The 27,951-nt window shown below is 38.5% G+C and overlaps 1 protein-coding gene, 1 long non-coding RNA gene and 1 pseudogene across 7 annotated transcripts; 2 read left to right on the top strand and 1 right to left on the bottom strand.

The window, feature by feature from the left end:
• Positions 1–908: 908 nt before the first annotated feature.
• LOC131333824 (DNA repair endonuclease UVH1) lies at positions 909–11,890 on the bottom strand. 5 transcript variants are annotated; one of them, XM_058368585.1, is made up of 15 exons: positions 11,247–11,890; positions 10,428–10,732; positions 9,128–9,348; positions 8,743–8,822; positions 8,309–8,473; positions 6,920–7,705; positions 6,571–6,681; positions 6,230–6,490; positions 5,914–6,137; positions 4,585–4,863; positions 4,158–4,293; positions 3,983–4,055; positions 3,400–3,435; positions 2,290–2,745; positions 909–1,182 (listed from the first exon to the last, which is right to left on the bottom strand). In XM_058368585.1, the coding sequence occupies exons 1-10, from the start codon at positions 11,811–11,813 to the stop codon at positions 4,653–4,655; spliced, it is 2,931 nt and encodes a 976-aa protein (XP_058224568.1). In that variant the 5' UTR covers positions 11,814–11,890; the 3' UTR covers positions 909–1,182; positions 2,290–2,745; positions 3,400–3,435; positions 3,983–4,055; positions 4,158–4,293; positions 4,585–4,652. The 5 variants fall into 5 exon arrangements, with proteins under 5 accessions (XP_058224568.1, XP_058224566.1, XP_058224569.1 ...); XM_058368583.1 differs by having other exon boundaries at positions 4,158–4,863; XM_058368586.1 differs by lacking the exons at positions 4,585–4,863; positions 5,914–6,137.
• Positions 11,891–15,358: 3,468 nt separating this feature from the next.
• On the top strand, positions 15,359–26,055 carry LOC131332736 (uncharacterized; annotated as a pseudogene).
• Positions 17,866–21,805, top strand: LOC131333823 (uncharacterized). Of its 2 annotated transcripts, XR_009201925.1 has the most exons (6): positions 17,916–18,201; positions 18,302–18,408; positions 19,112–19,193; positions 19,648–19,704; positions 20,279–20,361; positions 21,159–21,805. It is a non-coding gene; the product is annotated as an uncharacterized LOC131333823 (long non-coding RNA). The 2 variants fall into 2 exon arrangements; XR_009201924.1 differs by having other exon boundaries at positions 17,866–18,201; positions 19,112–20,361.
• Positions 26,056–27,951: the final 1,896 nt, after the last annotated feature.

Raw genomic sequence — 27,951 nt, 5'->3', positions numbered from 1 at the left:
GTGAGCTCATTCCTCACCCACAACAACAATCAAAACCATTTGTGTTGTAGACCTCGTTGAGAACTTCAACTACATGAAGAATTATGTTGATTAGATACAGTATCAGCACCCATTTATATTGAAAAAACACATACAAATAGGTTGGAATCTAGTGTGAACATTTTATTTTTTTATACTCCCTTCATCCCTTATTTAGAGTTCAGTATTCCATTTTGAGCGGTCCCTTAATAAGTGTCCATTTTGTAAAGTTAGTGGATAAAAATTAATGCATTGTCCATTTTGTCTCTAAAAGTATATTCCATTTTGAAAAGTTAATGAGTAAAAGTGTAATGTTGATGGGTAAGTAGAAAAAGTGAAGGAAAAAGTTAATGTGAAAAGTATAATGATGATATCTTTTCAATAAGTTGGAGTTATAAAACAATACATTTGAAAAGGGCCGGAAGGAGTAACATTTTTTGCCCACTATGGTAGACTCTTCTATAGCGTTTTTTGCCCGTTGTAGTAAACATTTCTATAGCGTTTTATGCCCACTGTGGTAAACTCTTCTATATCGTTTTTTGCCCGCTGTTATTATTTTCTATAGCTTTTATTATCCACTATTTTTATGCATATTTCATAGCATTTTTGGCCAGTTATAATGTCAATTTCTTCATACATACAACTCCGAATCCCATAAGCTTTTCATTTTAAATAGCAAAATCCGAAACAAACCAATCGCCCAATTGCCACAAAAGAAATACCATTCTATTTACGCATTGCTCCTTAGAATTTTTTGCATACTTATTCCACTCGACGAGTTCTACAAAGTGAACGTTTCCGATCGTCAGACTAAGACCAGAGTGGGGCCCCCTGGTCCGGGACAGCACGCTGCTGTCCCTTGAAGGGGCAGCAGCCGCCCTGAGTCCATAAAAAACTAGTAGGAGACTTGTATCATTCAAACTCAGTTCTCAAGTACAAAATACAGTCGCTAGCTATCCTCCACTTGCTGACTTGCTAACGCAAAGAGATCATATCCACATTCAAATCTCTTAAAACTAAGTTGCCTAGCTATACATGTCTTGATCAAAAAAGGAGTTAGCTGGTAGAGCAAAAACTTCAATTAAATTCCAACCAACACTAGAATATATCTCCATCTTCAGCAAAAAGTGACTAAGTTTCAATCTTCTCTTTCAACCAATCAACCTAAAAAAATATAAAAAAAGAAAACTTAGTACATAACATTAACAGTTCAAAAAAAATAACCTTAACAATCACTATGATATAAGATACGTCACTGAACACAAATATGCACTATCCTATACAAAGAAATAATAAAAAAAATCTCGCATCGCAGTATCCGTATCCTATCGTATTTTTATCCTGTATCAGCATCCATGCTTGATAGTGAGTCGCTTATTACTGCAAATCCAATAATTGCAGCAGAAGATAATTTGCTTCCTGTTTTGTTTATAAAGATCACTGACAGCAATTCATGCATCAATTTCAGCATCCATATTATTAGCAAACAGAAGTATCTTTCAGCATCTAACAGCAATTCATGCATCTAATCCATATAAGAAAATCATTTTTAGCATTGAACATCAATTTCCTGCACTTAATTCCTATTTCAAGCCCGGTAATTCACAGTTTCAGCAAATCGTAGAAACAAAATCTTTATTTCCAACAATTAGAATACTATTCCAGCAGTTTATCTATATGTTCAGCAAACAAAACATACTTTCCTGTGCTTAACATCAATTTCCTGCACCTAATCCATATCTTTAGTTCTATACTTCACAGTTTCCATACAAAAGTAAAGTTTTATTTTTTCGAGTACCAAAGCTCACATTCGATTTCTTTTAACTCCTCTACATGAATCCTAGTAGAAAAAGAAAGAAGAATATCTATTTGTTGAAGCGTACCCACCAAATAAAATACTCTACTTCTGTGATGCTGCTACAAAACTTTTAGGGAGTATGGTCCAAATCTGCTACTACTACAAATCTGTTTGGGGTATGGTCCAAATGTGATACTACAACTGCTGCTGTTAGGGAGTTGTCTAAATCTGTTGCTACTGTGATATCTGCCTCCACCACCTGACTGTAATTGTCACAAAGGAAGGGTCCTGTTTTTTTTAACTTAACTTACTTGGTCAAATGGGCGATGTAGCTACTTATGCTGATTGGTCTATAGCCCTAGTCACTTAGGTTTTTCAGTCACTTAGTCTATGTCTTCTGTTTATGTTTCAGGAAATTTCAATAGCAACTTTTCATAATTTCATTAACTAGAGAATTCAACACTTGAACTTACATTCCTGAAATCGTAGTCTGATATGCTAAAGTAAATAACTTTTCACCGGTGTCCTTCAGTTGTTGCAGGATTCTGCACCCAAAAAGTTCAAAAAGGAAAACAAACAAACTTTGTTACTCAAAGTAGTACAAAAATGACCACCCGTGAAGAAAATGATAAGCTACTTGGTTTTTCTTTAAGTCATCGATTGTAGTTTGCATTTGTGCCATTTGAGACTTGAATTGAACATTTTCATGTAGCTGAGCTATATGACCACTCATTTGTGATAATATGATTAATTTTGTCAGTGCGACTCCTTTTCCAAATCCTCTTAAACGGCCATGCCTCTTGGGACCAATTACTCAAACTCAACCCCCAAAATAAAAAGCAAAACACTTCGTGTTGTAAGTGCAGAAACTATAATCCACAGCACCACATGGCATGCCTTAATTTGATTGCCCCAAGAGCCCTTAGTCCCTGGTGAGAAGGCTCAGATTTCAGTTGGGAGAATCAAACTCCCGAAAAACGAAAAACAAAAGAAAAAAGTAATGAATGGGCAAGGCTGGCTACCGATTAACTCTCACAAACATACTCCACTGTAAGTGTGAGCCTTAAAATTGGAAACAAACAGTCTAATTTGCAACAACAATACATGAAGTTTCAGCTGTTCAACAACACAATTCATCTATCAGGTAATGTTTCCAACTTATAAGCACTTCTTGAATATGGAAAATTGGAAATTTGGACTGTTAAACTGGAAATCATATGAGAAACCTGAAAAGGTTGAGTTATTTATAAATTATAATTCACAAAAACGGTATGAATTAAAAGCTAAATCGCAAAGGCAAAGGTGCTTTCACAATTCTTCAAGAGTATATTATTGCAAAAGAACTGCTATGTACAAAATGAAGAACAAAGAGTAACCAAACACGCAAGATACAACCACCAAATATTGTGATAACCAAATATTGTGATCACTGATCAAATATGCAGAACTCAATCGAATATGCTGAATTTCACCTATTTACACCGCTTGGTAAGGTAATTAAACAGAAGCAAAGGAACTCAAAGGTTTGATTATTAACGCGGATCAAAAAAAAAAAAAAAAGGTTTGATTATTGAGACATATACCTTAATTCCCTCCAAATACACATTGTCCTTCAAGAACTGCAATGAAAACAAAAATATGGAAAGTTAATGATTTGTAGTAGCTATGGATCAAGAAAATAGAAGAAGATTAAGCACGCTTATCGGGCCTCATTTTTAAAATGCCTAGACTCACAAACCAAAACTGCACACAAACCAAACCGTAAAAACCCCCAAACTACAAAGACCCTCACTCACTCACCAAAAAACCTCCACTTTGTGTTGGGAATGTGAACAACTTTCCCCACACAAACCAAACTGTAACACACCAAACCGTAACACACGGAGTGCTTTTCAGCTATTATTTCTCTTCCTTTTTGTTAAAATTCAAAAGAGAGAACAGTACACCACCACAATCTAAACAAGTGTAACCCACCCATATGCTCAATCTAACACGTTTGATAAAGAAAACAAGATACTCTACCAGATCCAAATATAGAATTTTTAAGGCAAATAACGAATAGTTTGGAATGAATCAGCACAAAAGCCCCAATAGTATTTGAAATGAATCAACACAAAATCCTAGCTTTGTATTTGGGTAAGAATTAAGAAAAAAATCAAATCAAACCTCGTGAGAACTCTCCAAACTGGCTGCTTGCTTCTGCTGGTGCAATATGTCCGAATAGTGCTTTGATTTTTCTCTAACTACGGGATGAGGAGGAAGAAGAACGATGGAAATCGGGAGATTTGTAGGAAATAGAAGTTAATCGATTGGATTGTAGGAGAAATACATAACAAGGAACAAATCTGCAGCTTAGGCTTAAAACCCTAGAATACCAGAAGATGAAGATCGATCCATATGCTGCCAACTGGTGCTTCAAACAACAATTGAAACCCAATCTGCTCCAGTTCGCACGAAACGATTGAGAACTCTAGCGCCTGGCGGAACCAATTTTGATTTTTCAGCAAAGGGTTAGGCGCCTTAAATTTTCATGGAACGCTATTGACGAGTTAATGAAACGCTATAGTATTTTGGGTGTGAGAGTTTCCCCAAATCCTTATCCTTGAATGCTGTAATTGCTTTCCTATCATAGCATTCCTAAAAAAATGCTGTTACCTAATGCTATTAAAAGACATATTTGGTGTAGTGTCAACAATCAACAATGCAGATTGTGAAGCCAAGGCATGAACAGCTTTTACCGCCCATTGTAAACCAGATTAAATACTAACTTTGAAATAATGCAGGAATCATTAGTATGCCACTGTCTTGTGAATGAATGAAGTGTAACTAATTGGCCTCAAATCAAGGTTGGATATTTGGCATCCAGAAATTCCCTCAGGGTCTTGGCAGCTTTCTGACCACCCATCAGCTCAGCTAATTTCTCAAGAGGAAGAAGGACAAGTTCTGCCAAGCTTTCGCACCCATCCATTATAGCCCGGTAGTTAGAATCAGTGACACCCGGGAGCCGTCTCAAGAATTCGATTGCTGAAGTATTGTAATTCTCAGCTCTGCACAAAAAAAAAAAAAAAAAAACCAATTATTAGTCTATATCACAGGTGTTTTCCAGCAGCCATTTTATGACAGTCCCAGCACCCAAATTTCTGGATGAAAAATGGCACATCCATTCTTACATCTGCCTTCACAAGTGATCCTGGGTCCCACATCACTTACAAGAGAGGATGACAGAATGGTCCTATTTAGTATATTATTGCTCTTTCCGGATAACTTTCAAGGTCCGTCCAGGGGAGGCTGAGGATGATGGCCAATCTCTCACCATCCGCATAGATACTTGCATATTCACATTATGATCCAGGTGAAGTGTGGAACCAGGAATTATGAGCAATGGGGTCAAATACCCAAAGAAAATATAAAAAATTAGTCTTAAGTCGATTATGTGAAATTCATAAGCCCACAAGTCCACCTATTAATTTTGTAAGGTCTTAAGTCAATTTTAGGGTACCCTAAAGTAGGGTAGGGTACCTAGGTTTAGGCACTTTCATAAGATTTTAGGGTACACTTTCCTATTATAGGGTAGGGTATCCGAGGCTAGGGCAGATTACCCTAGTGTAGGGTACCCTAGAGTTTAGGCACTTTCCTATTATAGGATTTTAATGATTTAGGCACTTTTATAGGGTTTAAGGTTATAGGCACTTTCATAAGGTACCTTAAGGTTTAGGTTGTGTGAACTTGTGACTGTACGAAACTATTAGGTGGATTTGTGGGCTTATAAAATGTCTATAGTAGACCTATCACTAAATCATTTTTTTCCAAGAATTATTTTCATGGGGTGTCAACTTTCTATTATTCGTTGGATTAAAATTCCAAAAAAACTATGAGCAGGGACAATCCGCAAGGACAAACGCGTTTGGTCCCATTTGGATCCCGAAAAAATCTAAAACAATATCCATAAATTTTTGAGTTTCGCCCCTACTTATCCAAAAGTAATACTTACCGATATCCACTGGAGCTGATTTTTTACAGGGCCCATAAAATAATATTCAAAAATTTATGGATATTGTTTTAGATTTTTTCGGGATCCAAATGAGACCACCTCTTACCTCACATCATTCTCCACAATACCCTCTTCCGAGGGGACACCAACTCTCATCGCCTTGGCTTCATCAGGTTCTTCTTGGTTCGCTTTAAGGGAAGCAAAAATCTCGGCAGTAGCATACAAACTCCGGGACCAGACAATCCGCAGGCGGGGGAAATGTAGCACGAGCAATGATAGTTTGGATATAATGCTATTTAGAGAGACATCATCACCTATATCACTTGCAGACTGCAAGCACATACCAATAGTTCAACAAGCAAGCAATAAAACCTACTTTGATGACTCTATTAAAACTTAATAGGGTACTCTGAACTAATTACCTGAAATGAAAAGCTCTTGTCTTGGGAAAACTCAATCAGAAGAACAGGTATCCGATAATAACGCACCATTGTTTCCACTTGGTTGTAAAGGCGACCGGACGCAAAACTACCAAAAAGGTCTTGTATACTCTTTCTTTCCACACAAATTAGGGGTGAAAGGATATAATCTCCAACTTCCAAGGTTACTGGTATAATGCGCATGCCCTTCTGATGAAGTACATTTGGCAAGCTGCTCATGAACTCCCTCATATCCACTATGACCTGTAAACAAAAGTTTCATAAAGATCTTTTTTGTACAATGAGGGCATAACTCCTAGTTGAGGAGAGAGAAAACCGCAAACCTGCATTTCTTTCTCCACTTCCTTTCTTCCACCTGCCTTTCTAGTTAGTGAATTTTGGGAAGTCATGGACTCCGGCTCAATTGAAGAACTCGATCCCAGACAACGCCCATCCTGGTAAAATAACAGGCAATAGCAACAAACTGCAGACAGTAAGTTTGGAAAAGGAAGCGAAGTGTATGAATGAAGAATGATTCCCATCACAATATGCTAAAGCAGTGTGATTACAACAGACAAGATTGTCATATATTCACTGAGCATATAGGTGATATGTTATAAAAGCTAGCTAGAGAAAATAGATCCATGCAATTTTGGACCATGCAAAGAGAATTAAAAGAACAGAAGATCTAACCTGATCAACTGGAATCATCATCAAAGATTTCTGTCTAATCAAGGATTCGAAAGCTCCATTTTCCCTTCGTATACTTGCCTCAAATTTTTGCACCTCAGTAGAATCCTCATAAAAGAGAAAATATACTTTCAACCTTTTTGTGGGATTTTCAGCTTTATAGATTTCAATCTCCCTGACAAAGGCCATGTCAGGGTGGTATACAATAACTGTCGAAGGCTTTAAAATGTCAAGGATATCCTGATCGCTTTCTATTGCATAAAAGTGCACTGGTGGAAGCTGCTTAGCATTACTTGATGATGCAGCATCAACCCCTTGATGGTGCTTTCGAAGAATAACGTTGTCCAAATCCCCGACCACAGGATCAGTGTCATATCTTTGGACTCCATTTTCTGAAGCTGACATCCCAGTTCTATCATTCATGGCCGCCTCATTGCCACTTTTGTCATCCTTATTCAAAGATAAAGAAACTGATCCAGAGGTTTTTCCTTTCCTTCCTTTTCCCTTTCCTTTGGCATGGCCTCCATTTCCAACATATGGTTGAGGATGATCTTTAACAGGAGTATCTTTTTTATTATGTTTACTTACTTCTGCAGCCGCGGCCAGCAGTGCGTCGTTTTCCAGCTTGCTTATGCTACTAGCTTCTGCATTTTGTCCAGGTGTTTTCGGAATCACTCCATCAAGTATCCCGAAACCTTTAGGATCTTTTGCTTTCTTTTTATTACGTTTGGGTAGGCTGTGCAGCTCTATTTTGCTCAGTAGATATTTCTCCCACTCTTCCCGCATGGCCTTTAAACAAAAATACTCAATAAAGTGTTCAGTTACTAGTTACATTTTCACAGACACAATGACACCCCATTAACTGCTAAATGGATTATAACGAAGGTCAATCAATACATGAACTTCACGTTCAAAGGGATGCATAAAATACACTATAAGACAGTGTATATGCAGTTCTTTCGGACCACTCCTACTTGCGAAATGCAATTTAATAGAAAACAGCACAAAACCAAGAGGATCGAAAATACAAATTCTTATATAATGGATAGACAAGAACTCCATTAACGAGAGGTATGAGACATGCAAGCGGTCCAACAGTTGTTTTTCCGCTAAAAGGAGGAAGGACGGGGCAGCAAGTATGTGGCAATCCTGAATAGGCACAGCCATAGCAGCCCCTACCCCTTGGGAAGCTAATACGTTGAATGGTTTGATGAGATATTTTCAGAAATTTAGTTACTATAAGAGCTTCCAATGATCATTGAATCACAGCTCTACTAGCAAAGCTCTTGCAAAAAGCTGGTTGTGGGCCTTCCCTGCAGCTTGGCTTAAGAGTAAGACTAAACAGGAAAAGTAAAAATCATTTGCCAGGGAAAAGTTATTTGCTATAAAGACCTTATGTGGGCCTTTGATGATGCAATCTTCAAGCTGCACGCACGAGCGTTCATCTTTGCAGGCTACTAACACAATTCCATTATTATCCTCTTCACCTTCGATCACAGGTTCTACCCTTGACAAAGGGTGCTTCTCTCTTTCCTCTTCTATTTCTTCAAGAACCTCCTGAAAACATGTTCCCAAGTAAATATGGTGATAAACTGCCTGAAAACTGCTAAAAGATTTCCTATTGATCCCAAAATTTCAAGTCAACAATAATAGCACAACAACTGAACATTATGCTACAAGAAGGCAGAGCTCAATTGACAGTAACTTTCCCAGTGATATGCTACTCTGTTCTATATGCACACACAGTCACAATACATGGTTGCAAATTTGTTGCTTTTCTGCATATGACTTGCAAACACCAAAGCAAAATGGACTCGCTCACTCACACGCAACACCTTCCACTTTGGTGGCTCCTCCAAGACTTCCTCCAAAACTATTCCACTATTTGTACTCGTTGGCAAGGAATCTACACACATAGGAGGAAAAAGTCAGGACGGCTGTTTGTCCACAGTCAACAGATTCTTCAAAGCATCTATGGCAATTTTCTGTACACAAACAAGTTTCAAATGTATGCATTTTCAAAGCAGTAACGTTATTTTTTCAGCGCTACTTTGAAGCTCAAAATACAAATAACTATGCTAAACAAACCAGAACGATACAATTTAAAACCATGGATAGCAATATAAATGTAGAACAACTTTGACCAATGACAATACAATACCCAAAAAGAGCTAGAGAGCGTTAAACAATACATGACATCCAAAACCACACCTTCTTTCTCTGTAGTGCTATCCTCCAGCTTTCTTTTTTTAGTTGTCGCACTTTTACTCTTCCCAATCAACTTCCCACCGTCCAACCTTCCAAAATGATAAACACGCTTTTTTGCGTACCCAAATATCTTGTAACTTGATTCTGCAAATATCCAAACAGATCTAAAATTCTCTGCCGCTCTCAGTGAATCCAAGTACTTCAAATAAGTCACGGCATCATACCTACATATGTAGAATATCAAAATGTTTTCCACTAAAATGTGACTTACGGAGAAAAGATAACCAAAATATTTCACCGCCAGAGTTGCTATCTATCAATTTCCTAACCTTATGAGAACAAATCCATAAATCATTGTAGTCACAATAATGGATGCAAGACGTTATGAATTAAATATAAATCAACAACATGCAAGATGCTTCAAACTATCAATCACCATTGCCACAGGGGACCCCAAGGCTCCGTTCGTATTCTCAGAAAGGGGCCAAATTTCATGGATTTGTCACGAGTAAATATCCATCTGATAGAAATCTGACATAAAGCAACATAGAATACCTGGGGTAGTAAGGTATCCATTATCCCCTTGGCCCTCACCTATGTTACATGGATCCTTCATTTTGGCTCAAGTACCCGTGTCGATGTGCCCGACACTCAGATCCTTTAATTGTTAAGATACTTACAGAGAAGGAATATCAAATTAGCTAGAAAAGCGATATTTCGAGTATTTCACATAGACAAGAAATAGGGAAATAGCAAAAACATAATTTTCTTAACCCTTTCTTGTTTAAATACAGTTGTAAACATAGTCTACGGTACATAATCTGATAAAATTATGCAATATATAATACAAACAAGAGTTCAAGACGTGTCCCCATATCCGTATCCAAGTTGGAGACACATATCCACATATCCTTAAGATTTAAGTTTAGGAAGGTCTGACGCTTGGACTTACACCTGCACCCGATACTCGCACCCGAGTCCATGTAACATAAGCCCTCACTATAGGTCCATGAGCTTACTCATAGTATGGAAGTATATAACTCTCCGTTATTAATCCAATCAAACAAACAAAGGCCTAAAGGGACAACCTTTGGTTGACAAAAGCTAATTCAACTATCGCTTCAAGTCTTCGAAGGTTATACTCATGGTGCTTTTGAACTAATACCATCTACAAAATGAACGATAGTGCAAATTTTCTTTACAGTGCGCTATTCAAAAAGTGTCCTAAACAATTCAAAAACCCAAGTCTCTCAACACAAGAACTACCATATTTTAAGATATTGAAGGAGCTTCGTTTTGAAACCTGACAAGGTAATCCAACAACTTCCTCAGTGTTTTCAAATCCGATACGAGCTGCTTGGTCTTCTTCCCCAAAGTATGCCAAATGGGATCCAACTGCCGCCTCACAATCTCATCAAACGACTTGAACAACCCGTTCTCCACCGTCAAATCGTCCACATCCACCTTATTGGTCTTCCTCATCTCCTTCAAACACACGTCCATGACCTCAATCACAGCCTTCTGAATCCCCCTCATGTAGGGCGACATCTGTACCCTAACGTCCACCACCTCCGGCGGATTCCTCTCCAAATCCTGGGACACATATACCTGAAACACGGGTGGCTCTACCATCAATTTAAGGGTTCAATCTATTGTTCAACAAATGCATTAGAAATTTGTAATTTTCGCATATAATTTGACTTTTCTAGACTAAAAATGAATAAAATTCATTTAGGTTCATGAGAAAGTACATAGATAGCTCAACAAAACAAAATAAACCATTCCCACCGAATTTTTAACTAAAATATAAGATGTTATTTTACAGAGAGTTTTGCATCAAAAAGAAATTTCCTATACGCCTTTGTGCCTTTGTCACCGTTAAACTCAAATCCTAGAGCCGCGCTTGACTGAAACCTCGGCCACAGGTGCAGTTTCCTCAAACACAAGCATTTGAGGATCCGCTCTATGTAAGTACATAGATAGCTCAACAAAATAAAATAAACCAAGCCTACAATATTTGGCTTAGAAAAAACTTCATTTTATAACGAGTATTTTGAATAAATAAAAAAATTCCTATACGTTTATGTCAGTGATGAACTCAAATTCTGGAGCCGCCCCTAACCTGAAACCTGGGCCACAGGTGCAGTTTCCTCAAGTACAAGCATTTGAGGATCCGCTCCGGTTTCGCGAAACCCGCCACCATAGCTTGGGGCTTATCGGAGAAGGCGCGGACGTAGAGAGAGGAGGAGGAGGAGCGGAGGATCCGGACGATCAGGGTTTCGGTGGAGGTGTCGGAGAGGGAGTGGGCGTTGAGGAGGACGATGCCGGCGACGGCAGAGGGGGAGAGGCGGGAGGTGAGGAGGTCGACGATGAGAATGCGAGGGGTGACGAAGACGGCGGCGCCGGCGGAGTAAAGGGAGAGGCGGTGGTGGGGGGGGAGGTCGGAGGTGATTTCGGAACAAGAAGCACGCAATTCGGTGTTAGGGCTTTGATTTTGCAGGGAAGAGAGGATGGAGGATTTGAGGGAAGGCGAAGGGGAGAGGAGGAGGAGGGTGCCCTGGGAAGGGTGGTGCAGGAGGAGGAGGGAGGAGATGAGCTTGTGGAGGCCGAGGCCGGAGGAGAGGACCACCAGGCCGCCGGCGGGGTCCTCTAGGAGGTCCGTGATTATGTGCTCGTGGAACTGTACCATTTTACTCTCTCTCTCTCTCTCTCTCTCTCTTGTGTAGATGGTGAGTGGCGCGAGTCAAAGAGGAGGAGGCGGAGGAGGTTTTTTTAACAAAAATGCCAAGGGCACGTGCATTAGTACACATATTTAGCACATACATTTTTATGAGCCCACCTCGGGTCTCATTAATATGATCTGAATCGCTCATTATTTTTAAAATAATTTTTTAAGAGTTTCTGTAAAAAATCAACTCGATAGGATATCGGTAAGGGTTTTTTCAAAAATCGCAGTGCGAATCAGACTGTTTCACCATATGATTTCTGAAAAAGCCCTTACCGATATACTATCGAGTTGATTTTTTACAAGAACTTTTAAAAAATTATTTTATAAATAATGAGCGATTCGGATCATATTGGTGGGACCCGAGGTGGGCCCTATAAAAGTATATGTGCAAGATATGTGTAAAAGTGTATGTGCAAGTTGCATGACTGTTTTTTTAACAGAAAGTCTACACACAGCATATCGGTGCACAGATTGTGTACAGATTTCGTTGTGGGACCCGTCAAATCATCCGAATCGTTCATTAAAGGTAAAACATTTTTTTAAGAGTCTTAATAAAAAATAAGCTAAATCCGATATCTCTAAGTACTCGAACCAACTATATAACTTTTCATTATCCGAAAATCTAAATGAAAAGTTAGATGATTGGATGAAGTACCTATAGGTATCGGATTGAGCTTATTTTTTACGGGGAGCTTTGAAAAAATGTTTTACATTTAATGAACGGCTTGAATGATTTGTATAGGACATGTGGTGCGCCCCACAATGAAATCTGTTCACAAATCTGCTGTGTGTGTAGCAGGACTTTTTTTAATTGAATTGACGGAGGAGGTTTGTTTGCGGGGGTTGGATGGAAGTTGACGTTTTGGGAGGGCAGAATGTGTTGTGTCCGGATGAGGAGAAACCCCACGTTTTTTTGCCATGGCCTTTGTGGGCCCTATCGAGCATTTTTTATAATAATTTGAATCGTTCATCTTTGTAAGACCAGCAAATTAATATGTCTACGCAAAAAATCAACTTGATCAGACATCAATATTTATGTCAAAATTTGAATTTTGGTTTATGAAACGAACGGCCTAATTCTGTCATTAGTATTTTAAGTTAAACTGTTCATGACAGTTGATTTTATAAACCAAAATTTAAATTTTGATATAGTTCTTGATGTTCGTTGAAGGTGATTTTTTACGCGGACATATAATTTTTTTAGCCCTACAAAATGAACGGTTTAAATTACTACAATGAATGCTTAGTAGGGCTCACAATGGATGGCAGAAACCATGAGGTTTCCACCTAATCCGGAAAGAATTTAATCTCATGGGGGTTCAGTTCGAAGCCTTAAATGGACGGATGAGATCAAAATAGGACAGTAGATTTGGTGTGCATGTGATGTGTGGCGGTAAAAGCACTTGAGCACCGAGAATCTCTCTCTAGAAATAAACCTCTTGCCCTTTTCTCTCTAGAAACCTTACAACTTCCCAGATCTGGGCAACCGCCTGGGGGAGGCGTCGCCCTTCCTCCTTAGGCTCTTCTCTTTTATCTCTTTCTACCTTTTTACCACCCTATTTTCCCCTCTCTGCCTTCTCCTCCTTCTTCCCTTCCGCTTCATTTTAACCCTCTTTTTTCTATTATTCACAAAACTGAATAGCATAATAGCGAGATGGCGGTGATGGTGGTGGTGTTAGTCGTTTGCTAGGTTCTGCCAGAGCTTGTGCCTGTCTATGAGTGGGCTTCTCTAGATTCCCCTTTTGTGTGCTGATTTTGGCCGGCGAATCATCTTTGCAGTTTCTCCCTCGCCGGAGAGCGATTTTGGTAAGATCCATTCCGTCTAGTATGGCTCCGTTCCCTCGTCTTCTCTATCTCAGATCTGTTTTTTTATCGACTCCCTTTTCCCTAGTTGTTTTGCTCTCGTTTCCTCGGCCGTTCCCGTTTCCTCGACTGTTAGTCGACTCGCTTGCTCCGGGTCGAAGGTGTTGCTGGGTCCTCTGACTTTCACTTAACGGCTAAGGTCCTTTCGGGTTCGGTTGAAGTAGTCGGCGTCGACTCCCGTCGTGGCCATCGTTGGGCGGCCTTGTTCTTGCCCAACGGCATGGTGCAGCTTCCGCGGTAGTTTGGGTTTGCTGGTTTTTGCTTTTTTTTACCGTGGGTGGCCTGTGGTGGTTTGGTGGATGGTGAGCCAGGCAAAAGGCCCCCCCCATGAGGCCTGGGCCTTGGACATTCAAAAAAATTCAAATTTTAGAAGTACTCCAATATTATTTGTAAATTAGTATATATATTTTATTTGTTTATATTATAGCATAAATATCTTTGCTAGCTCAGCGGTAAGTTGATTTTAGTCCGCATGGAGGGTTCGAGTTTGAATCTTCTAGGCAGCTTTTTCTTTTGAAATATTTTTTCTCCCAAAATAATGCTATTGTTTATATTATAGCATAAATATCTTTGCTAGCTCAGCGGTAAGTTGATTTTAGTCCGCATGGAGGGTTCGAGTTTGAATCTTCTAGGCAGCTTTTTCTTTTGAAATATTTTTTCTCCCAAAATAATGCTATTGTAACTGCTAGGTTTCAAAACCAAGTCAAGTAGAATTCAAGTTAACCACTTTGGGCGCCGGTGACAAAGCAGTTAGAATAATTTACTGGCCGGTCCACTTTGAGACTCCTAAGGCTCCATTCCGCAACTCGATTTAAGTCCTTATTTTTTAAGAAGAAGGAAATTTCAAGCTCAAAAATAATTTGTTTACGCAAATAATTTTCCTACCGATATGGATCTTGTTTGATAAATCCCATTAAGATCTTTTATACGGTGCGAAAAAAATTAAAAAAATATTTTTTATTTACATTATTTTTGAATTTGAAAATGTAAAATAAGCTAATTATTTTATAAGAAGGTTTCTGGAACTGAGCCTAATTCCAACTCCAACCCAAATTGAAAAAGCACCACTAAGGATTTGAAAAGAGTTTGAAAAATTAACATTCCCATACAGCCACAAATCACTAACTTGACCCGGACCAGATTTTTTTACCAACATTCAAGAAAGGCAACTCACCCTAATGCCTAATCACTAGTGTTTTTGTTAACCAACCGGTCGTGGACCACAATTTTTTGATTTTTTTCTCTAATTCAATTTTTTTTTTTCGCGTTTGTTAGTTTTGCTCCAAACTTTTCCGTAATATTGGTTTGTCTCGACAAGAAGAATCGAAAAAATACAAAATTATGACTTTACACATATTTTTGAAAATATTCAAGAAAAAGTATAAACAATTGACTTTTTGAGTTTTTTCTTGAATATTGCTCAAAATGCTTGTGTAAAAGTTATGATTGTTTACTTTTTCAATTTTTTTCATTCAGACAAACTAATAATATATAAAAATTTATAGCAAAATCTACCAATGCAGAAAAATATGAATAAAGACAAAAAAAGTCCACAACTTGTTGGAGAGTGGTCAATGGAAACACCTCCAACCCTACCCATTTCTGGTTTCTTGGACTATTGTCCTCACCTCATTGTTTCCCTTTGCTAGAATCACACGTATCTGGAACAAACACAAAAGAGTCAAAAAAAAACGACCCAAATATTCTCCAAACACGTCATACTTTTCAAATCAAAGTTCACAAATTCTCTTTGTCCACACAAACATATTATCTTCGTTCTTCCACATTCCATAGCGAAATCGTACACAACTTTGATTTCAAGAAAACAATCCCAATGAATCCAGTTCTCTTTCTCATCTTCACATTCCTCTGCAGCCGAGGAGGACTCGATTTTCCTCTCGCCGCTGGAATCAGCACGATCGCATCTGGAGAAGAGCTGAATTCCAGCAGCCTTCTCGAGTCCGATGGTGGGAATTTCACCTTGGGATTCTTCACCATCCGAGAAACAGATTACACTTACTTGGGAATATGGTACACCAACGACGAACAACGAAGGAAAGTATGGGTTGCCAATCCAAACACGCCCCTTAACAACAATGTTACTACTGCTCTCACGATCGATAACACCACCGGTATTTTAAAAATCACCAGCGGAGGGAATATAGTTTTGAACATCTCCAATCAACGGGCAGTTAACCCAACCGCCAGAATAGAAGATTCGGGCAATCTTGTTTTGACCGATGGAACAGAGAAACAGAGTTTGTGGCAGAGTTTTGATAATCCCACAAATACCCTTTTGCCCGGGATGAAACTTGGTTTCAGCACGGCAACCGGGCAAAACTGGTATCTCACTTCCTGGATCAGCTACTATGTCCCGGCTTCCGGGGCATTTACGTTGGGCTGGGAGCCCACCCAAGACTCGGGCCAGTTAGGCCCCGTTCCGGAACGATAAATAAATATTTATTTTTTAAGAAGGCAATTTCAAGCTAAAAAATTATATGCTTATGCAAATAATTTTCTATCACTATGGATCTTGTTTGATAGATTTCATTGAGATCTTTAATACGGTGCAAAAAAAATTGAAAAATTATTTTTCATTTACGTTATTTTTGAGTTTGAAAATGTGAAATAAATACTTATTTTTTAAAAAGGTGTTCTGGAACGGGGCCTTAGTCGTTTACCGAAGAGGAGAAATATACTGGATTAGTGGGCCACTGAAAGATCAAAGTTTCGAATACATGTATGATCCATGGACCCTGTACTATTACAAATTCAGTGTCGTATCCAACAATGATGACAAGTATTTAACCTTTAGTAGTATTAACGTAAGTTTATGGATGTGGGAATTGACTCCGACTGGTCAAATTGTGGATGATGCTAATGGTCGCACATATGGGCCTGGTTATGGTTTTTGTTACGGGTACGAATCGGTACCGCCCTTTTGTGTGACTTCGGAGTTGCCTCAGAGCCCGTTCCAGAAATGAAATAAGAACTTATTTTATTTTTTGTGTAATAAGAAGGCTTGTTCCTGAAAATAAGAAGGCTGCTACTTATTTTGGAAGAATTTATATGGGTACCGACCGGCCGGGGAGGGAAATCGTACCGGCAACAGCGCCCGGCCGTCTCCGGCCACCCGACGGCCGATCCGAACCGTTCAAAAATTCTAAAAAAAAAAATGAGGGGCCCACGCGGGAATCAACGGCATTCAAGGTGTGTAGGGTGCTTGATCCGAGCACCCCTTTTCCATGTATATATGATCAAGCACCCTACAAGGAAAAGGGGTGCTCGGATCAAGCACCCTACACACCTCGGATGCCATTGATTCCCGCGATGGGCCCCCTCGTTTTTTTTTTTAGAATTTTTGGACGGCTCGGATTGGCCGTCCGGTAGCCGGATACGGCCCGGTGTGGCCGCCGGTACGATTTCCCTCCGCCGGCGCCCATTATCATAGCAACAGTCTTATCTTTTGTATAAGGCAACTTCAAACTCAAAAATTATGTGTTTACGCAAATAATTTTCCTACCACTATGGATCTTGTTTGATAGATCTCATTGAGATCTTTAATACGGTGCAAAAAAAATTGAACTTTTTTTTTTCATTTGCATTATTTTTGAGTTTGAAAATGTGAAAGGAACTTTTTATTTGAATTTTGTGGAATGAGCCTTTTTATTTTTTAATGAAAAGTGACAAAATAAGTACTTATTTTGTAAGAAGGTTTTCGGAACGGAGCCTCAGTGCCGGAGTAGTAATGATAAGTTTGAGGAGAAGAGAGCGTCTTTTTTGCCTACCATTGCTACCAGTGAATATGAGGAGAATACGAGTCTAGGCCTTAGTGATTGTATGGAAAGGTGCTGGAATCAAGGGCGGAACCAGGAATTGGTTGTGCCTTGGGCAAATTCCAAAAAAATTTATGTGGACAAAATCTATATTATAAAACAGGACGGGTATCTTTAAGAATATTATTTTTCAATGGTTCAGATTTCTCTCTGACACAAATTTTATCTACGTATACAAACAAATTCAACGGTCTAGATTTCTCCTTCTTTACATACAAGCCAATGGCAGTTTAGTAAATAAATAGGATTTGAGGGCTGAGATTGATTTGGGTTCAAAATTTGAAATAGAGAATTAATTTTGGGCTTCCATCCCCGCACGTTTCTCTCCTCCTTTTTCTCTCTCCAGAGTATCTCTCCCCCATCTGCTCTCTCTCTCTTTCTCTCTCTCTGAGAATACGGACTCCTCCCCGCACTTAGACGCCGCCTCCCTCCCTTGCACCAGAGGACGGCACCACCGCCGCTCTCCCCGCGCACGCCGAATAGCCAATCTCCCCTCTCTCTTCTGTTTTGTTTCTGTTTTCTGATTACAAAAACCCCTCTCTCTCACTCCCCGCGCCCGCCGAATCGCCAAGCCTCATCAACTCCTCCGGGAGTATAATCATCGAGTGTTCAGAGTCTTTCAGACAAACAGAAAAGCAGATCTGAAAATGGTAGTTTCAAATTTCTCCCCTCTCTCTTCTATTTCGTTTCTTTTTTGTTTCTGTTTTCTGATTTTTGCATTATGTGTTTTCGATTTGGAACTGAAAACAGGGTCAATCAGTGAAACCCATATCGAGCCCAGTCCTCGATGAGTGGTTCCCAACCCTAGCGGTCTTCATGCTTGCGATCGGCCTCATCGTCACCGCTTCTTTCTTTATGTAAGCCATCTCAATCCTAAAGACTGATTAATTGGGCTTGGATGATAAAGAACTTGATTTTATGTTTGGGTATTGGCCAATCTGAAGAATTAAAGAGCAATTGTCATTCACTCACCAATCGAATAATTGATTGTGATTCTCTGAGTTTGTGTGTTTGGCCAAAATTTTTATGGCATGTTTCGGAAATAATGTGCATTCAACGCCTGGATCCCAAAGAAAAGAGACAAATCTACCTAATAAAATGGTGGTGGTGGTGGGCTCTCAAATGGGAAGAAATTAAACCAGCTTTGTAAAAGCATACAAAGCATTGGGCCCTGTGCTTGAAATTTGTAACTGGAGTGAGCCAGTCAATATTGGCATCTTTGTGGCAGTGCAGAAAACGCGAAATGTGGCCCCAATCCTTCACTCCCCAATGGAAAATCATTGGAAATTCTTTGGGACATAAGGCATGCTCAGGGGCCTTAGCTCATTGATCTAATCAGAATTGTTCACTTTAATGAACCAATTCATGCATGATATTAACATGGTGGAAAGGAAAAACTATATAATTGAGGCAGATTTTTCCCCCCATTTTATTCTCTAAATCAGATTGTCCAATTTTCCAAAACATATTTGATGTAGTCCGATCAGTTCCTTTTTTTTTTTTTTGTTTTGATTTACTGCATCGTTTCCTTAACTTCCAAACTTTGTAATCTGGTGGCAGGGTTATGCTTGGGAAATAACAACTGCTGAAGGTGGCTATGCTCTAGATGAACTCTTAAGTAGTCGAAAGAGTGTTCTGACCGGTATGTGTTTTGTTCCTTACATTGGGTGCTACTTCTATTGAGCATTTTCTCTATTAGAAAGGCGAATGGTTGAGAGAGAATCATGTTAGTGCCGACTTTTTGATGGTTTCCGTCTCCATTCCATAATTATTGAATCTTATGTTTGACCACCCGCTATCTTAAGTCGCGAGACTGCAATGCAAACCGAAATCTCCTTCCACAGCTATTTCACCCCAGCTTTCGCTTGCAAAGAGATTGAATGAAAGGATATTAGGCTATATTGTTTGACCAAAGTTTAGTAAACTGAAAGACAATTACTTGGGCCCTCCGCTATTAACATTTTTTCCCCATTATTGATTCTTTATTTATTTCTGATTATATCCTTTGCACACACAGCTTTTCTAATGGAGGTACTGTTTTGTTAAATTTTTGGTAGCTGTATTCTAATCTCATTCTCTAATCTTTGGTACTGAAGAAATACAAAATACCCAAGCATCTCCCCAAGGTCAAAGTGATAGCAATCTAACTCAAGGTATGTACAATGAAGAACTACTCTGATAGATACATAGGGAATCTAGCTACTATATAGATTTTGGCTGATAGGTGTGGTTGTTAATGGTGGTAACAAACATTCATTGTTATGGCTTGGTAGGAAAAAAAAAAAAACAACTTAACTGTGACAGAGTTAGATTGAATCTTGCGATCAAATTAGCTACGTAGCTATAAGCAAAAATAAGAGACATTAAAGGCATGACAGTTTCACATACAAAGCTACATGAGTAGCTACAAAAGATCTTTTAGAAAATCAACTGTTCTTATAGTATTTTGTGAGAGTTGTCGATGATGGTCTGATTTGGTGATGAACAAATGCTAGGAAAGACTTGCTATTATTATTGTGCTTTGTTCGGTTTGGTTGATCAGTGTGATTGTATTACAGAAAATACCACGACTTGATTGCTTTTTTTGCCCCAATATAGAAACTCTGCTTTTTTTTGCCCCAAACTATTACTGTATTCAATAGTATAGAGTTTCTATACGATTGAATACATTGGTTATATACGACCTTCATAACTCAAAAATTCTACTTTCTCTCTTTGAGTTATCAGGCTTCATGACTCCCAAATTTTGTTGATTGAGGACGAATCGAACATTGCGCTCACCCCAGCAAAGAGAACTGCCAAAGGCAACGGTAAGAACACATTTATTTCTCGGAGATATTACGTTGGGAGTTTCTGTGTTTGTTTGGATGAGTTAGGAGGGTTTGGAATAATTTCTAGGGCTCTAAAAGTCATTCATGCTTATCTATTGTGCATGTAGGGGGATTTTCTACCTAGATATCAAGCATCCATCTATTGTGGTTTTTTTCATGATCTGTCCAAAGATTTGATTTTGTTTTCCGGGGTGACTTGATCATTTTAACATTAATTTGTGGTTTGAATGGCTGGAACATTAATTAGGCGTTTTTAAGTGTCAAATCACATGACAATATTTTTTTTTTTGTGTGTGTGTGCGCATGTCATGTAGTTCACAGTTCTTAAGCTCATCTCTGAGTGTCTGACTACTGGTGATAAGTTTCACTCCTTAGTCATTGAATCAGTTGACTTCATGGAGGGAGACGAACGCGAGGCCATTCAGTTTATTGTTGTTCATTAAGTTATTTTCCTGCGATCTATTTACTGTTTTAGTGAGAAAACTTTTGTTCCTCTTAATTCATAGCAATTGGTTTGCCTGCTTCTTACAGGTGTTTTGTAAGAAATCACATGCATTTTAATATAGATTTTTGGAAAAATTGTAAATGGACTGATTCTGGCCATGTATCTATCTTTGGCTTGATTATGAATGATGGGCTTGCCTTTAACAGTTTAGCGGCTTTAGCTGTTGGTATTAGACTTCAATGGGGTATGGGAAAATTCATAATTCTCTTTTTTTTTCCATGGCTTGCTACTATGGTTAGTTGGTTACTCAATTTTCTTGCACAAATTTTAGGAATCCTACAGAATATTTGCCATCCAATCAGCTTTAAACAGTTGGAAGCCCCGTAACTTAAGAAGTTGGGCTGCCCGCGGAATAGAACATGCTGCTCAGTCGTATCTAGCTGCATCAACATTTGATTCTCGATGCATTTGTGTAGGCAAATACAGGATGAGGTTGAAATACGAGAATTGATTGCTTATTGATCATGTTGGCCATCGTTGCTGTTGGGAAAGTCGTTCGGCTCGAACCTGGAAAATTCAGGCAGTGGAAGACTGCGATGTCTTAGTTGAAACTTTAGAGACTTTCATCGAGGAGAGGGAAGCAGTTACAGAAATATGGCTGTTCCTTGGAGGCAACATTGATGGAAAGGATAAGGGTTTTGAACTTGCAATCTGGGAGTTGGATTTAAGATCTGAATTGCCTATTTTATTTATACCTCACAAAGGATCGTGATCAGAATGCGTTGCGCTGTGCCGTCTTCAGGCACGGGCATGCACTAGAAATTGTATTCAATTTTCGTTGTATATCTAAAGGAGTGTGCTGCTGCTCTTTCTTAGAAATTGTATCTTAAAAATGCTGAAGCTGTAAATTGGTAGCTGTAAATTGTATCTAAAGGGTTCTGTTATTGTTGCTGTGTTGTGGGAAAAATGTTTAAACCACGTGCGTTTTTGCCCTTTCTTTTTCTTCTATTGTTATTTCAATCCTTTCATATATCTCTTTTGTTGTAGGCAACGAGGTGCACAAAAGTGAAATGAAAGAAAAGCAAAGGTTGCATTGGAAGGAAAGAGTAGGCAATGGCTTTAGAATGAAAAATTATTTTTGATTGATATATTACACTTGGGTTCAGTGTTTATTTGCGTGAGCCGAACGTTCGACCCGTGCCTTTAGGCATAGGCATGCACTAGTAGTTTATATAATATGCATACAACATTTTCTAAAAAATAAGGCTTGTAATTCCACCCCAATTTTCACGCAATTTCAAGATTTTTTTCTGTTCCATTATAATTTAAACCTAAAAGAGTAAGATTGTAAGAGCTAATATTTTAAATCAATTTAAGCACATCAGTCAATGCTCTGCATTAATTAAATTAATAAAAATCTAAGCACACTAGTCAGTGCTTTGCATTTAACAACATAAGAGCAAATCTTAACACACTAACCAATACTCTACATTTAACAACATAAGTATAAATCTAAGTACATTAGTCAATGCTCTGCATAATAATAAAATACTTACGGATCTGAAGCATCGCGATTCGAGGTATTTTTGGCTGAAACCATTTGGATGGTGGGTTGGACTAAGCTGAATTTTGAATGGTGGGATGGGCTAAAATTATTTAGATTAAAATTTACATATAAATTATTATATACTTTTTTTTGGTTTTTTGTGGTAGACATGGGCTACAGCCCAAGGTAGCGCATGAATAGTTCCGCCCTTGGCTGGAATGACTGTAACTGTGTTGCTTTTACGGTACTCAATAGCAATGGAACAGGATGTATAACTTGGAGAGGAAAGCTGGAGTATCGAGAAGATAACCCGGATGTTCCGAAGATTTACGTGCTGGTTCGACGAAGTTCATCTCAAGGTAAGTGGAATTTCATTCTCATTTGCTCATCTATGGAATAAACTTTGCCTGAAAACAAATGGAATGTTAACGTAGATCGGAAGTTTGTTTAGAATCAAATCGTCCTGATCTGATATGGTGGGTAGAAAGTTACACTAAGGCATTCTTTTTGACAACATTCGTTATAACTCAATAAAGCCCTATGAATTAAGCACAAACTCGAATACAAGATGAAGGACACACCACGCGGCATTCCCATTTCTCGTTTTTCTTGTTTTCTCATCTGGGCACGTAAAGGAAAGGCCTTAAACACCGGTTTTGCCACCCACCCATTTTTGTGAAAAATGAAGTCAAATAGCAGCCCCATTCTATGCTAAATCAACATTAGGTTTCATTACTAAGGTTGTCTATGAACAAATATCAATATACATTACGCCAGACGTGAGAGAAGGAGAGAGAAAACAAACAAAAGGAGAGAGAGACACACAGATACACGTGGTTCGGCCTTACTTTGGGATGTAAGCCTAGTCCATGGGCAATCGATCAATGGCTTCACCAAACAAGTACGAATGCTCAAAGAGCTACGAAGAAAAAGTTTTGCAGAAACCCTTCTACCCAAATCTCACCAAAAGCCAAAACAAAGGCACAAGTCTCTCAAACTGTAATTCAATGCCTAATATTTGCTCTCACACCATAATAAGAGGCAAAAGAAGTACTGTATTTAAACCCAAAGACAAGTTGCTTACTAAAAGGAAACCTAATTGGGTTAGGAAACCTAATTGGGTTAGGAAACCCCCCAAAAAACCCTAACAACAGAGTCTTTTCGCGTTTTAGTGTTCTCGACCGCCCGGGAGGACGTGACTCCCACCAGGGCGAAAACTTCTTAGCGCAAGGATCTAAACCAGGTAACACGGGTGTAAGGACCGGCTGGGCGGACTTGAATCCCGCCCGGGCCAAACTGGATTTCCGCATGGGCCAAAAAGAAAACAGTGTACAGCTCCAGATAGCTTTGAAATAGCCCCCAAAAAACTCTGAATGGCTCCGAAATCGAGCCAGAACACTTCTGACATGCCACGCGGTATTCCTATTTCTCCTTTTTCTTGTTTTCTATGCTAAATCAACAATAGCTAGGTTTCATTACTGAGGTTGTCTGTAGACAAATATCAATATACTGCACATTACATCAGATTTTATGCCATTTTCCTTTTCCAATCTTCGCTCATGTACTTATGATTTAGGCAGTGTATTTGTGTGACTGCTCTATTTTGTTTTCTCATGTTCGTGTTTATTTCTTCATAAAACAACGTATCATGGTTACTCAAACTGCATGCTAGTGGTACTATAGCAATAGAGTTTCTAGAGATGGATCGAGTGATATACAAAAGAAAAAACTACTGAGTGATACTTATCTTGAAGAGTTTTTTCCCTGTCCAGGAAAAACGTGGATATGGATAGTCATTGCAGCTGTAATTTCTCTTCTTATTATGCTCATTATGGGCATCTTTTGATCTCTAAGAATCAGAAAGCGAAGATTTGAAGGTATTTGTCTTATAATAGATGAACATGATGAATATGCAAGTCAATTGTAAATTGGGCTAAAATTATAGTATGCAGGAGAAGAGAAGAAGAGGCGAGTACAGTACATACAAGAGTGCATAACTTCTGATAGCTTTAACGACGTTCATCACACAGACGATGATGGAACAGAAGGTCATCATGACTTGAAGATGCTTAGCTTTGCATCCATTGTCGAGGCTACAAATTACTTCTCGCGAAAAAATAAGCTTGGACAGGGTGGCTTTGGACCTGTTTACCAGGTAACTTCAAATCTTTAGTGACTAAAGAAGTTACTCCTAGTCTCTGTCCAATGTTATGCAAATCATCCGTACATTAATTTGAATAGGGAACATTACAAGAGGGGCGAGAAATAGTAGTCAAGAGACTTTCCAGAACATCGGGCCAAGGGCTCGTGGAGTTCAAGAATTAACTCATACTCATGGAGTTCAAGAATTAACTCATACTTATAGCCAAACTCCAGCACAAGAATCTTGTTCGGGTTTTGGGGTGTTGCATCCATGGAGAAGAAAAGATGTTAGTTTATGAATATTTGCCAAACAAGAGCTTGGATTCGTTCATCTTTGGTTCGTAAAATTTCTACTGTTTTCTCACTATTTTTTTTGATTTACAAATTACAATTATCATTCTTAAGACGACATGTGCTCTATTGTTTGTAGCTAATATTTGTTTAGTCTTATTTTTGAACAGATTCTACTAAAAGGGTGCTCCTAGACTGGAAGATGCGTATGAATATCATAGATGGGGCTACTCAAGGGCTTCTTTACCTTCACAAATACTCGAGAATGAGAGTAATTCATAGAGATTTGAAAGCTAGTAATGTATTGTTAGACGAAAACGTGAACGCCAAGATATCTTATTTTGGCTTGGCAAGAATTTTCAAGCAGAACGAGACGGAAGCAGTTACTAATAGGGTTGTTGGAACATAGTAAGTGAAAAACCTTTCTCTATATTACGTGGTTGGATTGAACTCGATCTTGTGGTCTTGTTACACTGAAGTTGTTCCTTTATTTATTTGATACAGTGGTTACATATCTCCGGAATATGCCATGGAACAAACTTTCTCGGAGAAGTCCGATGTCTTCAGTTTTGGAGTCTTAATCTTGGAAATTGTTGGTGGTAGAAGAAATACTAGCTTCTACGACGCTGATAATGGTCCACTCAACCAGATTGGCTATGTGAGTTTGTCTAACTAATCCCTTTTCTAGATTTTGCTAAATCCAATCAGTTGAAAGCATACAAATTAAAATGATATTGCCTCAGGCATGGGAGCTGTGGAAAGAAGGGACTGCATTGGAGTTAAAAGGATCCAACACCCGGCGATTCTTGTGACAAAAACGGATTGTTGAGAGTCATTCATGTGGGTCTTCTATGCGTTCAAGAAGGTGCAATAGATAGACCTACAATGTTAGATGTTATTTCTGTGCTTAATAACGGAACGATGGTTTTGCCTGCTCCTACAAGACTACCTTTTCTCACAGGAAGAAACATCCTTCACACCGTTATATCATCCAAAAGCAAGCCAAAAGATTGTTCGAGAAATAATTTGACAGCTTCTATAATGGAACCACGATAGTGAGATGATGAATTTTTTTTTTCGTGCTTCGATTATTTCACAATGACCCCAAAATTTTGTACCTTGTGTGTCGATTCGTAACCAGCATATGTATATGTAGGCATTTGAACACTGTAACTTCATTCGATGATTCGATCGTATTCATCCTGTTAATTCAATAATGCACAAACTCTTACCGAATGTAGATTAACTATCTTGAGTATCATATTCCCACCTCTTATTCCTTCGGTGTTCTAATGGTAAACGACCTTCAGATCATAACTTATCACCTTTGAGACAGGGATGGAACTAGGGAGGGGCCAACAGGGGCGGTCGCCCCTACAAAAAGGAAAAAAAAACACTACTATTATATGTAAAAACAAAATTTCCTATGAAAGTATATAAGCTCGCCCTGTGTAGAATTTTGAAAAAAAAAATATCATAGTAACCTTTGAAATACGAGAATACCAACATTAATTACTAAAGGCTAAGGGCTAAAATATAACAAAAAATAGAAGTATAGGGTTAATAATGTGAATATTCAAGTAATAAACTTTCACATTTCGTTAGATGGGTTTAGTATTTTACAGTTTTATTTCTTTTTGCTCCAAAATCTTAATAGCACACCAAATCCCCTCTCTCTTTCTTGGCACAAACATCCCCAATTGTTAAGACTTCAAAAGCAATTTTGAGAAAATAGTGACGGAGGAGAAGAGATTTTAGTAATCCTAAGTAATTTTGGTGAAATTCAAGTTGTAGGTATGTCTTTCCCCAATTGTTGTTCTAGACTTTTACTAATTCTTTGTTTTCTGACTGGTAAAATCAAGTAACATGAAAGCCCATGTACTGAATTCGTCCAATTGTGATGAATGAGAAAAAACAAGATGAACAATAAAGAAAAATAAGACACATACATTAAGATCGATCCCACTAGTTAAACTGTATGTATTTACATTATTTTGAGTTTTAATGTATTTACGTGATTATGCATGTGTATTTATATTTTTCTTTCGCATGCACCGTCACCCCTGCGTGATGAAATTTCTGACTCCGTCCCTGCTTTTTGAGAGATGCTGTTTATTTATTTTTGCTCTTATTTGGTAGAACTCCATTGATTAGGCCTCTGAAATCTGAATACTCTTTCTTTTCGTTACGTTTCATTATTAAGAACCCCAAAGCCCATTCGCCAGGCCCAAAGCCTCCTCCGATTTGGTCCATTACAAGCCCCATGTTTTGGTTTGCCAGACTATTGGATGTTAGTCGATGTTAAAGGGTTAGTAGTTACTACAGGAGTCGAACACTTCCTCCATGAGTTCAATACCTCTCCCTTGGAAGGGAGAACGAAGAACTAACCACACCAACCGGTTGTTCTTACTAAAAGTCCCCTATTAGAACACCTAAAGAATTCAAAAAATTTAGGTACTACTTTGATTTGGTTCGAGAAACTAAGGGGTTGTTTGGCAAAATAAGCCAAATGGCTTATTAATTTTTTTGTCCTTATTCAAAATTGTTTCGCATTTTTTAGTTTTTTGTCTATTTTTTGAGGATTATTGCTTCTTCATGACGAGAGGAATCTATAAACTAAAAAATTACGATCGAAATCCAATTTTTTTTTAAATAAAGGGGAAAAAAATTTGGCTAAATTCGACGAAAAATTAACAAATGCAATATATATATTGAATAAGAATAAAAAATAAGCCATTTGACTTATAATGCCAAACTAGGCCTAAATAGGTCTGGTATGGGCATGGTTTACCACCGTAGTCTGTGCGTTTAAACTTGGCCTCCACTGATTTTTTTATGTGAAAACTTGGAATTCAATATTGGGTACTTTTGGGTCTGTTGCTATCATTGCCTACATAGATGTAGGAATTTGAGGGTTTTCTTGAAGTTGTTTCTAAGTTGGGATTGCTCCTTCCGTCCCAATTTGTTGATCATTTTGGAAGATTTCAACTTCTTTAGAGAATATTGCGCTTGTTATATTTTTAGTTTCTATTTTACCCTTTAAAACATCATCAATGCATTGTCCCTATGTGGTCTTTAATTTCTAAGAGGAATGGCACATACAATCTTTTTGGTACAACAAAAAAATGTCTACCGGAACTAAAAA

Source organism: Rhododendron vialii, chromosome 7a, assembly GCF_030253575.1.
Source record: "Rhododendron vialii isolate Sample 1 chromosome 7a, ASM3025357v1".
NCBI lineage: Eukaryota > Viridiplantae > Streptophyta > Magnoliopsida > Ericales > Ericaceae > Rhododendron > Rhododendron vialii.
The sequence above is the reverse complement of the archived record's forward strand: the minus strand, read 5'-3'. Positions and strand labels throughout refer to the sequence as shown.